Below are 14,186 nucleotides of genomic sequence, written 5' to 3' on the forward strand. Positions count from 1 at the left end.
GCAGTTCTCTTAATTCCATGGCAGTTAAAGCAATGTCAACCTGGGTTATTTCCACAGTGCATATGCAACCCTAACCAAACTTTATTTTAATAAATTGGAATTTAGTGATATATCCTGATTCAGCTGTGTTTTTCAGATCTTTCCTTGAAACTTCTTTGTGGGTTTTTTTTTTTATTATTTAGGTATTTATATCCCGCCCTTCAGCCCTAATGGCTATCAGGGCGGCTTACATTTATTATTATTTTTAACCAGACAGTTCCCTGCCCGCAGGCTTACAATCTAAAAGACACGACACAAGTCTTCCACTAGTTACTCTAAGATCAGTTGCAGTATGTCCTGGGAGAATGAAGTGTTCTAACACTGTGGCCAGATTTCTGTTCCTTCAATTCTTGTGCATAACATTTTTCCTGTTTGTTCTGTGCAGAGAGGAATGAATACCATAGTATATATCAAACGAGATGATGAGCAAGTAAATAAACCCTGAGGTTGTGGGTGCCATTATTAGAAACTGCAGTAGTATTACGAGAGATTTGGGAGAGTTTGCACCTGGATTTGTGGCAGGATTTTGTCATAGGGCCCTTTCACGTTACAGAATTATAGCAGTATGATTGCACTTTAATTACCATGGCAGCATCCTATAAATAAATACCATTTGAATTGTCAATTTTATAAGTTTTTAATTGTACTGTGCTTTTAGACTGTAAACCACTTTGGGTCCCAATTTTGGGGGGGAAGCAAGACACAAATAGAGTAATAATAATAATCCTATGGAATCCTGGGGTTTGTATTTTGGTGAGGCACTAGAGCTCTTTGGCTGAGAATCCAAAATACCCCTCCCTAAAGTGCAAATCCCAAAATTCAGTCCTTTGAAACTATGGCAATTAAAGTGGAATTATAGTGCTATAATTCTGTAATGTGAAAGGGCTCGTCTTTCCATCCACGTTGTGGCCCTGTAGTAGCTGAGTAGTTAAAAGGCCTGGAAAGCTCTCTGTGGAAAAGTACAGATCTGCTACAAAAAGGCTGGGGGGGGGGGGAGTATAATTCTCCCGGATGGGTTTATCTTTGTGGAGCATCAGGCTCAGTTAAGTGATGGTGACAATTAATGGTGTTGTGTTATTTTCTGTTTGGAGACTGATGTGGTCAGTCCCATCTTCGCTGCTTGAGGGATTGTGTGAACCCAGACAAGAAGCTCTGGTGATGCTGACCAAGGGATTCAGGAAATGTAGTTCAAAAAGGAAACTTTCCGGAGGTCTGCTTCTTATAGTTACTGCCTCCTTACTTGCTAGCCTCCCTTCATGCCACCAAGGAGCCAGAGAAAGCAGGACTGCCTGAGCTCCCAACTGCTCATCTTGCTGTTGTTGTGTGCCTTTAAGTCGTTTCCAACACATGGCCTCCTTATCACAGAGGTTTCATGGCAAGATTTGTTCAGGTGTTTGCATTTGCCATTATCTGAGGCTGAGAGAGTGTGACTTGCCCAGAGTCGCCCAGTGAGTTTCTAGCACCCCACAGGGATGTCCTGCTCTGCAAGTGAGTAAAGAGAGTATGTGTAGTAGGTGTGTAGTGGTTTGAGGGTTGACCCATGACTCTGGAGACCAGGGTTTGGCTCTCCTGCTCAGCCACTGAAATCCATTGGGTGACTTTGGGAAAGCCATATTCTCTCAGCCTCAAAGGAAGGCAAAGGGAAAAACCTATCTGAACAAATCTTGCCAAGAAACCCCCAGAATAGAGAGATCATGAGCTGGAAACGACTTGAAGGCAGTCAGCAAGAGGCAATTAATGAAGGTAGCCTTAGGCTGGAGAGGAGGAGGTATGAAGAGCAGCCATTGCCAAGCATGGCAACATTACTGCGGGGACTGCCACTCCCAGAACTCCCCAGCCAACAAACCACTCACCATGCTGCCTGGGGGGGATTCTGGGAGTTGCAGACCCATGCTAACCCCCTCCAGCCAAGAGGGAAGCCCGCTCCCGGCCTCCCCTCCGCCGGGCTCCAGCCCACCCCTCCTGGCGGCGCCTGGCTCCCGTTACACCGGGCGAGGGGGCGGCGGGGCGGACACTTGAAGCAGCGGTTCCCCAAACTGTGCCCTTTAAGGGGATCTTGGACTTCAGCTCCCAGAATCCCAGACTGTTGGCCGACGTGGCCGAGGAGGCTTCTGGGAGCTGAAGTCCAAAGTGTCTTGAAGAAGGACACAATTTGGGCGCCATTTTGGTTTGAGGGAGAGAGAAGACAGAGGCGTATAAAGGAAGCTGCTGTTGCCGCCAGCGCTGGGCTCCCTCTCTCTCAGCCTCCGCTGCTGGGCCACAAAGCTTGGAAATGGCGCCCAAACGGGGCGCTTTCCTTAAGGCGACGCCGGGGCCTAGAGGCGCCCCTCAGCCTGGCCTCGAGTAACGGCACCCTCCTCCTCCTCCTCCTCCTCCTCCTCCGCCTGAAGGGGGCTGGCTGCTCTCTGGCAGCAGGAGGCTCCTCCTCCCTGGCAATGGCTCCCCTTCCCCCCCAAACGGGGCTGCAAATGGCCGCCTTCCCCCTCCAAACGGGGGCCTCCGCTGGGCCTGGCCCTGAGGGCCCTTCAGGGGAGGCCCCCCTCTGAGGCACATTCCCTCCTTCCTTCCTTCCTTCCTTCCTTCCGCCATGAACAGGGTGCAGCTGAAGCGCTCCGCCATCCTGAAGATGGCCCTCGGCGGCGGCGGCGGCGGCGGCGAGTCCTCGGAGGCCCTTCTTCCGCCGGAGGGCGAGGCGGAGGAGGCGGCGGCGTCGGAGGCGGAGGCGCGGCTGCTGCCGTCGTTCGTGGCGCGGGCGCTGCGGATCGCGACGGTGGTCTGCCTGTACTGGTGCACCTCCATCGCCATGGTCTTCCTGAACAAGTACCTGCTGGGCAGCCCCTCTCTCCGCCTGGACGCCCCGCTCTTCGTCACCTTCTTCCAGTGCCTGGTGACGGCGCTGCTCTGCAAGGGCCTCAGCCTGCTGGGCGCCTGCTCCCCGCGGGGCGCCTGCCCGGAGCTGCTGCTGCTGCTGCCGCCGCTGCGCCTGGACCTGAAGGCCTCCCGCGGCGTCCTCCCGCTCTCCCTGGTCTTCACCGGCATGATCACCTTCAACAACCTCTGCCTCAAGCACGTCGGCGTCGCCTTCTACAACGTGGGCCGCTCCCTCACCACCGTCTTCAACGTCCTGCTCTCCTACCTCCTCCTCAAGCACACCACCTCCCCCAGAGCCCTCCTCGCCTGCGCAGCCATCATCGGTGAGTCCCGGCAGGCAGGCAGGCAGAGGGCACCCCAGGCCCCGCAACAGAGCCGGCGGCTGAGTCTCAACACATGTCTTCTTCTTTCTCTCCCTCTTCCTCCGCCTCCTCTTCCTCTTTCTTTCCTCTTCCTCCCCCTCTCCTCCTTCCCTTTCCTCTTCCTTCTCCTCTTACTCCTTTTCTTCCTCCTTCTTCCTATTCCCATTCCTTTCCTTCCTCCTCCTCTTCGCTCTCTCCTCCTCCTCCTCCCCTTCTCTTCCTCTTCTTCCTCCCATTCCTCTTCCTCTCCTCCTTCCTCATTCTCTTCCTCCTCTTACCCTCTCTGCCTCCTTTTCTTCCTCCTCCCTCTTCCTCCCCTTCTCTTCCTATTCCTCTCCTTCTTCCTCCTCCTCCTTTTCTTCCTCCTCCTCCCCTTCTCTTCCTCCTATTCCTCTTCTTCCTCTTCCTCCTTTGCTTTGATTGAGATTTCCTGCATCATTTCTTCCTCATCCTTCTCCTCTTCTTCTTCTTTTTCCAGAGCTGATTGCACCTTAATTCATTTCTTCTTCTTTTTTCTCCTCCAGAGTTGATTGGGCCTCATTTCATTATTTCTTTTTCTTCTTGAGCTTGTTTCTTCCTCGTCATCATCATCTTCTTCTTCTTCTTCCAGAGCTAACAGAGCCTCAACTCATTTCTTCTTCCTCCTGGAGCAGCAAGGATTGCAGTCTTACAGTGTGAAATGGTCAAAAGTCTCCTGCATGATTTCCAGTAGTATGTACAGCTAAGGCAGTCCTCCTGAAATAATAGAATACAGTTGGAAGAGACCAACCCCTGCCATGCAGGAACACAGAATCAAAGCACATACACACACTCTCCAACCTCTGTGTAAAAAGACTCCACTACACTTGGAGGCAGCATATTCCACTGTCCAACAGTGACTTTGAGTGCAAGACACTGGGAACACATACGTAGAAATCACAGAATTACACCTTTTGTTTGTGGGCATGATAGAACAAACAAATGTTATCTATGTCCATTATTACTTATGTGTCTTCAAGTCAATCCTGGGTTACTGAACTGATTGCAGAATTGTCTGGCAAAGAAATTCTCAGGAGAGGTTTACCGTGGCCTTCCTCTTATCCTGAGAGAGTGTGACTTGCCCCAGGTCACCCAGAGTAGGGTTTCTTAGCTGAGCAGCGTATCAAACCCTAGTTTCCCAGAGTCCTAGACCAACGTTCGAATTATTGCACCATGCTGGCAGCAATTCTGGATTAGACTCTCCCCCCCCCCTTGGGTTCATCTTCTTGGGGTAAATAATCCCTGGACTGAAACTGATCTGTAAAAGCATGTGGGATTTTCTTGTTAACGTTAGACATCCACAGACATTCTCCTATGGAAAACTATAGCAACTGGATGTCTACTAAAACAAAAATACCTATTTGCTTCAATAAAACAAATACTAAAAACATACGAGCACTATCTGGAAAGGGAAATGGTGAGGACGTATCGGCATAATCTCCAAGTAAATTCTGGAACCTTGACCAGTTTTTATAATTTACTGTTTCTCTACAGCTATTCTTCTCTTGCAGTTCAGTTCTTATCTTGTCTTTTCACTTACAGATCATTCCTGCCTTGAATCCCATTTTGGGAGAAAGGCAAGATAAATCCTTGAAATACATACATACATACTGATAATCTAATACTGACTTCTATAGCACCATTCTATCAATTATGTTTCCTTTGTTGCCCTGTTATGAAGCACATTCTACATCAACGAAGAGCAAATGCATATATTTGTGCTTATGTCATTCATTAACAATCCTAGCCCAATCCTTTGCTGCTTATAGTGATACTGTTTGTGGTAGGTGTTGTTCACTGCAGACTTCAAGGCAGCTGATGTAGGACTAAATCCAATTCCTAGTCTTAATTGGAGCAGAGCCATTGAATCAATAATTCAGCATCATTGTTAAGTTACCATTCAGCAATTGAACCAATGGGTTTATTCTAGTTAGGACTAACAGTTGGATTTAGCCATTAAAGTTTCCAGGCAGTTTCCTATCCGGATACTAACCTGGCTCACTTTGATTAGCTTCTCCAGCATACTGTATCTTATACCTGAACGCTTCCCAATAAGTGTGCATAGAAATGAAGCTATAACTAGAGAAATTGTTCTATTTTTTTCTAGAAAAAAAATAGTTTTGCTGCCAAATATATGTGTGTGTGTGTGTATACCTTTCAAAATGTGAGAGTCATTTCTCTTCCACTCTTCCAATCAAGAATGACCATTCTTAATGTATATTGCATAACCACATCTTGTAAAACCAAAGTGAAACAAGCAAAGTGCGCTAAACTTATTTTTCAGGACTACAGCTACAGTCTCAAAATATAACTGTTTCAACCTTTGGAAACAACTCTGAGTACAACTCTCCCTCCTCCACCTCCATAGCCACCTGAGGGCCATAGGGCTGTCAAGTCCCTCAGGTAAACCAATGTGGAGCTAATGCTGCTAATTCCCCACCGCACCTGTAGCAGTTTTCATAGAATAATAAAAACACAGAAACATAGAGTTGGAAGGGTTCTGGTGGGCCATCAAGTGGCCCCTGTTCAATGCAGGATCTCCAGCTACAGCAGCCCTAGCAGGAAGCTGTCCAGTCTCTTTTTGAAGACCTCCAGAGGAGATCCCATCGCCTTTCCAGGCAGTTGGTTCCATTCTCACTGCTCTTACTGTGAAGAAGTTCCTTCTAATGTTCAAGTGAAATCTACCCTTTTGTATCTTAAAACCATTAAACTTAGTCCTACCCTCTGAGGCAGCAGAGAACAGACTGCACCCTCCTCTTTGTGGCAGCACTTGAGGTATTTAAAGAGTGCACTCATGTCACACCTCAGTCTACACATCACCAAGCTGAACATGCCCAGATCCTTCAACATCTCCTTATATGTTTTGTTCTCTATGCCTCTTATGATCCTTATTGCCCTTCTCTGAACCCACTCCAACTTGTCCTTCTTAAAATGAGGTGCCCAGAACTGAATGTAGTACTCCAGATGAGGCCTGTCCTGCACAGAATATAGTGAGCCTATTCCTTCTCTTGACTTGGAAACGTTGGTTCTGTTAATGCTGGCTAAGATAGCATTTGCCTCTTTTGCTGTAGCAATACATTGCTGACTCATATTTAATTTATAATTAAGGTAAAAATAATCTTAGGGTTCTTTTCACATATAAAACTGTTGAGCCAAGTATCACCTATCCTATACCTGTGTATTTGGTTTTTGTGGCCTAAATGTAGAATTTTGCATTTGTCTCTGCTGAATTTCCTATTACTGATTTGATCCCAGTTTTCAAGACTATCAAGGTTCCTTGAATTCATTTCCTATCTTTCATTCTTCCTTTTGAGGGGAGGAGGGCTGAAAAGGAAGGTCCAACAGGCTAAAAAGCTTGGTCTGCCTGTCTCCCCACCATTGCTCCTGATCAGTGTGGGATGACTGAACATTAATAGTGATCATTTCCTCCCATCTCTGGCCAGTAGCAGACATCTTGTTCTTGCATTTATGAGTTGTTGAAGTCTGAAGTTGAAGAATTTGCAAATTGTTTATTTTAAATTGTTAATATTGTCACTGGTCCTATGCTTTTCCTATCTAAAGAATCAAACTTTTTTTGCCTTGCAGGTGGCTTCTGGCTTGGTATAGATCAAGAAGGAGCAGAAGGGACTCTGTCCTGGCCTGGCATAATTTTTGGAATCCTGGCCAGTATCTGTGTCTCACTCAATGCTATCTACACTAAAAAGGTACTGCCTGCTGTGGATGGTAGCATTTGGCGCCTGACATTCTACAACAACGTCAATGCCTGTGTCTTGTTCCTGCCACTCATATTGCTCTCTAATGACTATTACACAATCTACAACTTTGATAAATTAGGGAGCTTTAACTTTTGGGGCATGATGACCCTTAGTGGTGTCTTTGGTTTTGCCATTGGCTATGTGACAGGGCTCCAGATCAAATTTACCAGCCCTCTCACGCACAATGTATCTGGGACAGCAAAAGCATGTGCCCAGACAGTGCTAGCTGTTTGTTATTATGAAGAAACAAAGAGCTTCTTATGGTGGACTAGTAATATGATGGTTCTAGGTGGCTCCTTTGCATACACATGGGTGAAAGGGATGGAAATGAAGAAGGTGCAGGCAGAATCTCTTCCCAAAGCAAATGAAAAAAGTGATGCTGGTGTCTAAATGATCCTGTCTGCATACTTGTAGTCCACTATGTGTGAGTACTTCCTCCATGCATTTCTGGCATGGAACTTCACTGAGAAGCAAGCCAGGGCTTTGAGTCTTCAGGACAGGGAAATCTTGCGACTACAAATGTGTTGCAAAAGCTGGAAAACAAGCCAAAGTCTTCCACATGTATTCATTGTTTGTTGCCATAAGTATGGCAAAGGGTGGAATGTTAAGCCATTTCCTATGAAGAGGTTGGCATGTGTTGGTGGTGGGATAGGTGAGCGTGTAGAGAAGGCCCTGTTTGTTTGGGGGAAAATGGCTGCTCCCTGTGTGCTCCTAAATTCCCCCTGCCCTTGATGAAGGATGGTGTTTAAAAGAAGTAACAATGAATAGGAGGAATTAAACAAGAGAAAATAAATGTGTCTTGGCTCTATTTTGTCCCAGTGTAGAGTACTCTGTAGATACACATCTTATCTTTGTTTTCTCTCAAAATACATTTAGCAGTCCATTGTCTTTATTGAAGGGAAGGCTCATGTGGAGAAGAAATCTTTGGAGATCCAAATACGATGATTATCTCTCTTGCCCCTACAGGGCAAACCTGCACCAAAACCAATGCAATTGCAACTCACAATAGGAGTTGCCTGTGTATCTAATCCCATGTGGGTGGCAGATGCATACTACATTTTATTGCTGTTGCTGGTTATATTCTAAATTGATCAGGAGCTCTGCTGGTACCAAACTAGGATCTAAGCCCAGCATAGCTCCTGTTTAGTTCAGAGTAGCTGGAGCAAGAGGAGCAGTAAAATGAATAATTGATTTGAGATGTTTTGCAATGATGAGTTGAAATAATCTGATGATTCTGCAGTGTATTCATTTGCTTTAGAGAGGGCTATGGACCATTTTTCCAATACCACTTGTGGCACATATTCAAGGTGCATATCATCCCTCTAGATTTGCCTCACTGGAAAGAGAATTCATTGAAAATGGTACAGATTCACTGTTTAAAATTTACTGGGATAATTCCAGCACTTTATATAATCTACAGTCCATTCTGGAATAATGAATGAAGAAGACAGATCTTGACCTACCTGTCATGAACTCTGAAGAAGCTAAAATGGTAGCATTCTCCTGCTCTTCGGAGCAGAGGGAATTATATATATATTACACACTCTCCTTTATTGAGTGAGACCCCATGGGCTCCAGGAGCTCAAATTCACTGGAATGTTTAACTCCACTTGCCTTGTTGCCTTTTAACTGTAGCTTCATCATTATCCTTTATCTATGATTTTGTACTGGGAAATTAATCTTTTACTGTTGGTTTGTGATTGTTAATAAAAGTTTGCTTTAGTATTTCTGGAGTGTTTTTTTCCCTCCTCTGTAGAAATGGTAGGAAGTAAAATGGAGTAGAGTGCCCTGGTAGCTGTTGTAAGGGGATAGTAAGGGGGACTGACTAAATAGAGAAGAGATCTTGGGTAGTTCTAAGCAGGAGGATTTTGTAATTACCCCTCTCACCCGGAAGGAGTTTGAAAGTCCTGCTCACTTTTAGGCTGTTGCTGGCATATACTGTAGAAATCAGTAGATGGTGGCAAAATTACTAGTTGTATGTATTTATTTATTTTATTTGTAACACCCCCCCCCCCTTTCTCCCAGCATGGAACTCAAAGCAGCTTTCAAAGGAATTTATCACACAGGGAAAATCGGGGGTTTAAAAACTGAATATCCCGTGAAAATCATGTGATTGTGATTATGATTTTCACACGACATCGCAATTAAAGCATCATTATCCCAGGAATATCCAGGGAATAACTAGCAACAAATCATGGGGAAATCCTGCGAACACAATTAGCTAAAAACCTCATAATAAAAAAGTTTAAACATAAATAAACCATCACATTAAAACACCATTACACTTTAAAGTATAAAATTATCTTAAAACACATTAAAAATACACACACACCAGAAAAAAGGTTCCCTGCAATCAGTTGCTCCTTAAATACCTGTTTGAATAAAAAGGTCTTTGTCTGCCAACAAAAAGAGGAGAGAGCAGGCAGCCTAGTCTCCCATGGGAGGGAATTCCATCAAGAAGACTCTCCTATGTTGTCACCAAACAGGCCTGTGATGGTGGTGGGACTGAGAGAAAGCCTCCCCCTGATAATCTTGATTCAGGTTGATTCAGATAGAGAGATATAGGTGGGTTACAGACTGCCATTTCAGACGTCCTCAGGACGTCCCAGTTTGAAAAAGAGGCATCTCCTATTATGGACAGAGTCTGTAACAAATGGCGGCAGCCGTTCCACACGGCTGCCCCCATTTTGACGTAACGGACGCTCTGCGTCCACACGTCGCACCCCGGAAATGACGCCGCGAGTGCACGACTAGCGCCTCGCGGCATCTTTTCTGGGGAGCAAGAAGGAGCGCAATTTTCGCGCTACTTCTTTGCTGCGTCCGGGAACCGCTGGAGGCAGCAACTGGCGGCGGCGGCAGCAGACCACTGCTTCTTGGTGGTTTTTAACGCGCCCATAGTCTTTCAAATAGCCTAGACTAGAGCTTTATAGGTTCCTTAGTCATCCATCCTGGTTTCTTGAGACATCTCCCATTTTTCTTCCTCATTGGAACTGTTTGAAATTGTGCCTTCAGTATCTCCTTTTTGAGAAACTCCATCCGTCTTGAACTCCCTTCTCTTTTGGTATTTCTGACCATGGGATCACCCCCAGTATTTCTCTAAGTTTACTAAAATCAGCTTTCCTAAAGTCTAGAATGCATGTCTGAGTATGCCTGGCTTCTCCTTTCCACTGTGTAACAAATTCCAGGAGTACATGATCACTCCCACCCAAGGATCCCACGACTTGCACTCCATTAACTAGGTCATCCCTGTTGGTTAGGATCAGATCCAAAATAGCTGATCCCCTTGTTGCCTCTTCCACCTTTTGGACAATGAAATCTGTTAGCTGTGTCTTCATACTTTTCCCCACCTTTTCAGGGTTATCACTATGATAGTACATATAACCTCAATTCCTGTTGGTAATTTACATGCAGTTACCCATTAAATCCATCATTGAATGCAAAGTCCACATTTAAGAAAATCCCAGTGACTCAATAGATCTAATGTAGCTCCAACTACCAGTAAGATTCAGGCTATTGCAATTTATCATTTGCCTTTTAATGGATTACTTAATAATTTAATACCCATGCCCATATTATTATTATTATTAACCTTTATTTGTAAAGCGCTGTAAATTTACACAGCGCTGTACATAAATTTTTTAGTCAGACGGTTCCCTGCCCTCAGGCTTACAATCTAAAAAGACACGACACATACAAAGAAAGGATGTCTGTATAATGTGTTTCCTATTACAAGAATTCACCAGAATTACCTGAAAATAAAGATTTTTTTCTAAATACTGTTACATGCCTTCTTAAAAGGTAAAGGTAAAGGTGTTCCCTTGACATGAATGTCTACTCACAACTGAGTGTAGGGGGCAGTGCTCATCTATGTTTCTAAGTCGAAGAACCAGCATTGTCCAAGGACTGCTCTGATGGTCCTATGGCCAGCATAACTCCACCAAATGCTGTTACCTTCCCACCAAGAAGGGGTACCTATCTATCTACTTGCATTTGCATGCTTTCAAACTGCTAGGTTGGCAGAAGCTGGGACTAATGACAGGAGCTTACCCCATCATGCAGCACTCCGGCCTCGAACTGCCAGCCTTCTGATCTTCTGATCATCAGAACTGGCATCTTAACCACTAAGCCACTGCACCTCTTATGTCTTCTCAACCTGTCTGCATTTTATAGTCATCATACATGGCACTTTTTAAAGCAGTATAAAGACTGTGTACAGATTCTATAGCAGAAAAGCTACATGCAGCTATCAAGAATGTTTTAGTTGTGCACCTCTCAGTGACTGAATAGCCCAAATGACATAGACAGGTTTTGAAGGAAGCTTGTTGACCTGGGGAAGATTGGTCAGCAGCCTGGAACTGTAAGCCAAACAGCGGAATAGCCTGGGGATGGGGTGGAGACATCCATTGAGTCACTCCTGTTGCAGAACAGATGCTGTCCTCTGTGTCCCTTTACTGCTCTGCATCTCACTCACTCAGTGCTCAGGCCTGAATGTTCCCTTTTCAAGGCTGGATTCTGACTATACTCCAGTGACGATATACATAGTCTTTTTTTGGACAGATTCGTTCACATCTGTAAAATAATCAAGAGCCTATTTGGGTAGGTGTTTTTAGCAAAAGGTGAGAGCTGCCAATGGCTGGATTTCCAAGAGGCAATAGAAGCAGTTACACTTTGTTACTGAGACTCAAAAAGAAGAGAGTTGCATAAGGACTCATTATTTTCAACAACCTTACTGAAGGGTGGGGGGGGGGAGCTTGTATGAAAGACTACCTTGGAAAACACATGGCTTTATGGACAAATAGAAAAGCTTGTACTCCTTACAAGATCATGAACCATCTCAGAGCAGTAAAGCAAACAAAGGTTTAAGAAATGTTGGGACAATCAAAGGAACCAGCAAAAAGCACTCCATCTTCAGTATGACATCCCTTGAAATATTTAAATGGCTATCATATCACCTTTTAAGCATCTCTTCTCCAGGCTAAACATACCCAGGTCCCATTCCCACTCACTTGCCCTGGATAGAACTGGGCAGATCCGGTTGACCCCATATCGAATCTGCTTGGAAAAAGTGCCCACTACCCTTTACCTTGATCGGGGCAATTTGCCCCTCTGAAGTTCACATTTGCAGTACCGCTTTAAAATGGAGCCTCCTTTGTTGTCAATCAAATTCACTTCCTCTTTCGTCAAAGGTGACATATCCTACAGCCATTGGCCAACCGAATGGGTGCTTTCCCCCCTCCTTTTTTTAAAAAAACCTGGCAGCAGTGTGCGCATATTCTGTCAACTTGTCAAATTGTGTGTATGTGTTGTGTGTATTTGGGTCATTACAGATTATGGCAACCCTAAAATGACCCCATCCTGGGGTTTTCTTGGCAAGATTGCTTCCAAGGAAATTTGCCATTGCCTTTACCCTGAGGCTGAGAGAGTGTGACTCTCCCAAAATCATGGGTTTCCACATGCCGGCCTCTAGCTTCTCCTTCACTTCCAGCCCAGCATTTCCTCCTCTTTGGAACCCCTTCCCTTCCCTTCAAGCCCAGTGCCACCACCGAAGTCCTTGCCTCGCCCCCATGCCATCCTCTTCTCATCACAATAATAATAATAATAATACCTCACCGCAGAATGCCATCTCTGCATCCTTTTTGCTTTCCCTCCGATTGCCACCCCAGAATGCCTCACACACACATATACATATGTGGCAAAAGCATTCACACATAATTTGCCAAATTTAAAAGGAAACACATTTGCATATTCTGTCACACAGACAAAAAAAATAATTCTAAAAAATGCCACTTGCAAAGTAAGGTGCTGTGCTGGCAGCAAGCAAACGAAAGAGAAATGTAGCACAAGTAGACAATATGTATCAACCTGTAGAACAAGCATTCACATAATCTGTCAAGAATAAAAATACAAAAAAAGGAGAAAAAACTGCCTGCGAGAGGGGAGGCATGTTCCGCCCTCTGCCCTCCCTCTGACCCAATCCCTCCCCTGAACCTGACCCGATCATGACCGGGGCCAAGTTCACATTTGCTGGCACCCGGGTTTTCTCAAAAAATACAGGAAAAACTTCGCTTTCAAAAGGCCCACGCCAAGGGGCATTTGCCCCTCAATGGGTGTGCAAAGCTTAAATTCGAGTGTAAAAGAACCGGCACCAATATGAACTTCCCGCTTTTAATTTGGTTTCTGAACCGGGGTAAAAGGTAGTCTGAATGGCCTCCCAGCTTCCTAAATTGCTCCCCATAGGGCATGGTTTCCAGACCTTTCACCAGTTTGGTTGCCCTCCTCTGGGCATGCTCCAGTTTGTCAACATTCTTTTTGAACAGTGGTGCCCAGAACTGGACACTATTCCCCTTAAAATTTCTAAAAAGCAAGAGATGAGGAACATGTGGCCTCCAGACATTGTTGAACTAGACCTCCTATTATCCTTTATCTGTGACTATGCTGGCTATTATAGTCCAACATCCTCTGAATCTGGGAAAGTGAATTGGCAGCAGATGCTGAGGGTCTTATGATAGCCAGGTTTTGAAGGTAGCTGTTCTTATCCTTCTGAACCAATGCTAGCCTGGCTATGATTGCTTGCTACTGGCTGGTGCATTACTCTCCTATTTGTTTATTGTACTTTTAGACCACCCAATAATTGGAGTTTTTGGGTTATGCAAAGAAAAATCAACAATATATAATAAGCAATAAATGGTGATAAAAGCAGTGCAGAAACCGATAGCAGCAGAGGGTAAAAACAAAGCAAAACATGTACATAAAACTAAAGAAAGAGCAGCAGCAAAATAAAACAATAAAATAATCCAGAACAGCTCCTGAGCAAGCATACAGGCAGAGGAAGAGTTTACATTTTTCAACTGCAGCTCTCAAAGGGTGCCTGGGGGATCCTGGGAGCTGTAGTACTAAAAAGTAACTTTTCCATACTTTGGAGACCAGGACACTTAAATGCTCCATCAGATGCTGTGCCCTACTCACAGAAGGCATGCTGGTGCCATTGCCACCACAGTTAACACTGCAGTATTTTGGGTAGCAACAAGTGGGTGCCAGATGGCATGGTGAGCAAGTGGCAGTACAGTAATAAAGGACAAAGCTGTTTGTTTGCTGACTCTGTCCTGCTCCCCTAAGTTAGTCTGCTGCCTTCAGGTGTAGT

General features: G+C 45.0%; 1 protein-coding gene across 1 annotated transcript; it reads left to right on the plus strand.

The window, feature by feature from the left end:
* Window positions 1-2,205: 2,205 nt before the first annotated feature.
* LOC149314631 (GDP-fucose transporter 1-like) lies at window positions 2,206-8,770 on the plus strand. Its single transcript, XM_089521505.1, has 2 exons — window positions 2,206-3,233; window positions 6,876-8,770. Exons 1-2 carry the CDS (start codon window positions 2,627-2,629, stop codon window positions 7,433-7,435), a joined length of 1,167 nt encoding a protein of 388 aa, XP_089377631.1. The 5' UTR covers window positions 2,206-2,626; the 3' UTR covers window positions 7,436-8,770.
* Window positions 8,771-14,186: the final 5,416 nt, after the last annotated feature.

The sequence above is a fragment of the Sceloporus occidentalis genome, unplaced genomic scaffold (assembly GCF_023333645.1).
Source record: "Sceloporus occidentalis isolate IW3139 unplaced genomic scaffold, rSceOcc1.0.p SCAF_4, whole genome shotgun sequence".
NCBI lineage: Eukaryota > Metazoa > Chordata > Lepidosauria > Squamata > Phrynosomatidae > Sceloporus > Sceloporus occidentalis.

What these genes read in the sequence shown, in the direction of transcription:
- LOC149314631 (XM_089521505.1), top strand. Translation starts at nt 2,627, where the DNA reads ATGAACAGGGTGCAGCTGAAGCGCTCCGCCATCCTGAAGATGGCCCTC. An exon ending in CGCCTGCGCAGCCATCATCG is followed by an intron (nt 3,234 to 6,875) that starts GTGAGTCCCGGC and finishes TTTGCCTTGCAG; the next exon opens with GTGGCTTCTGGCTTGGTATA.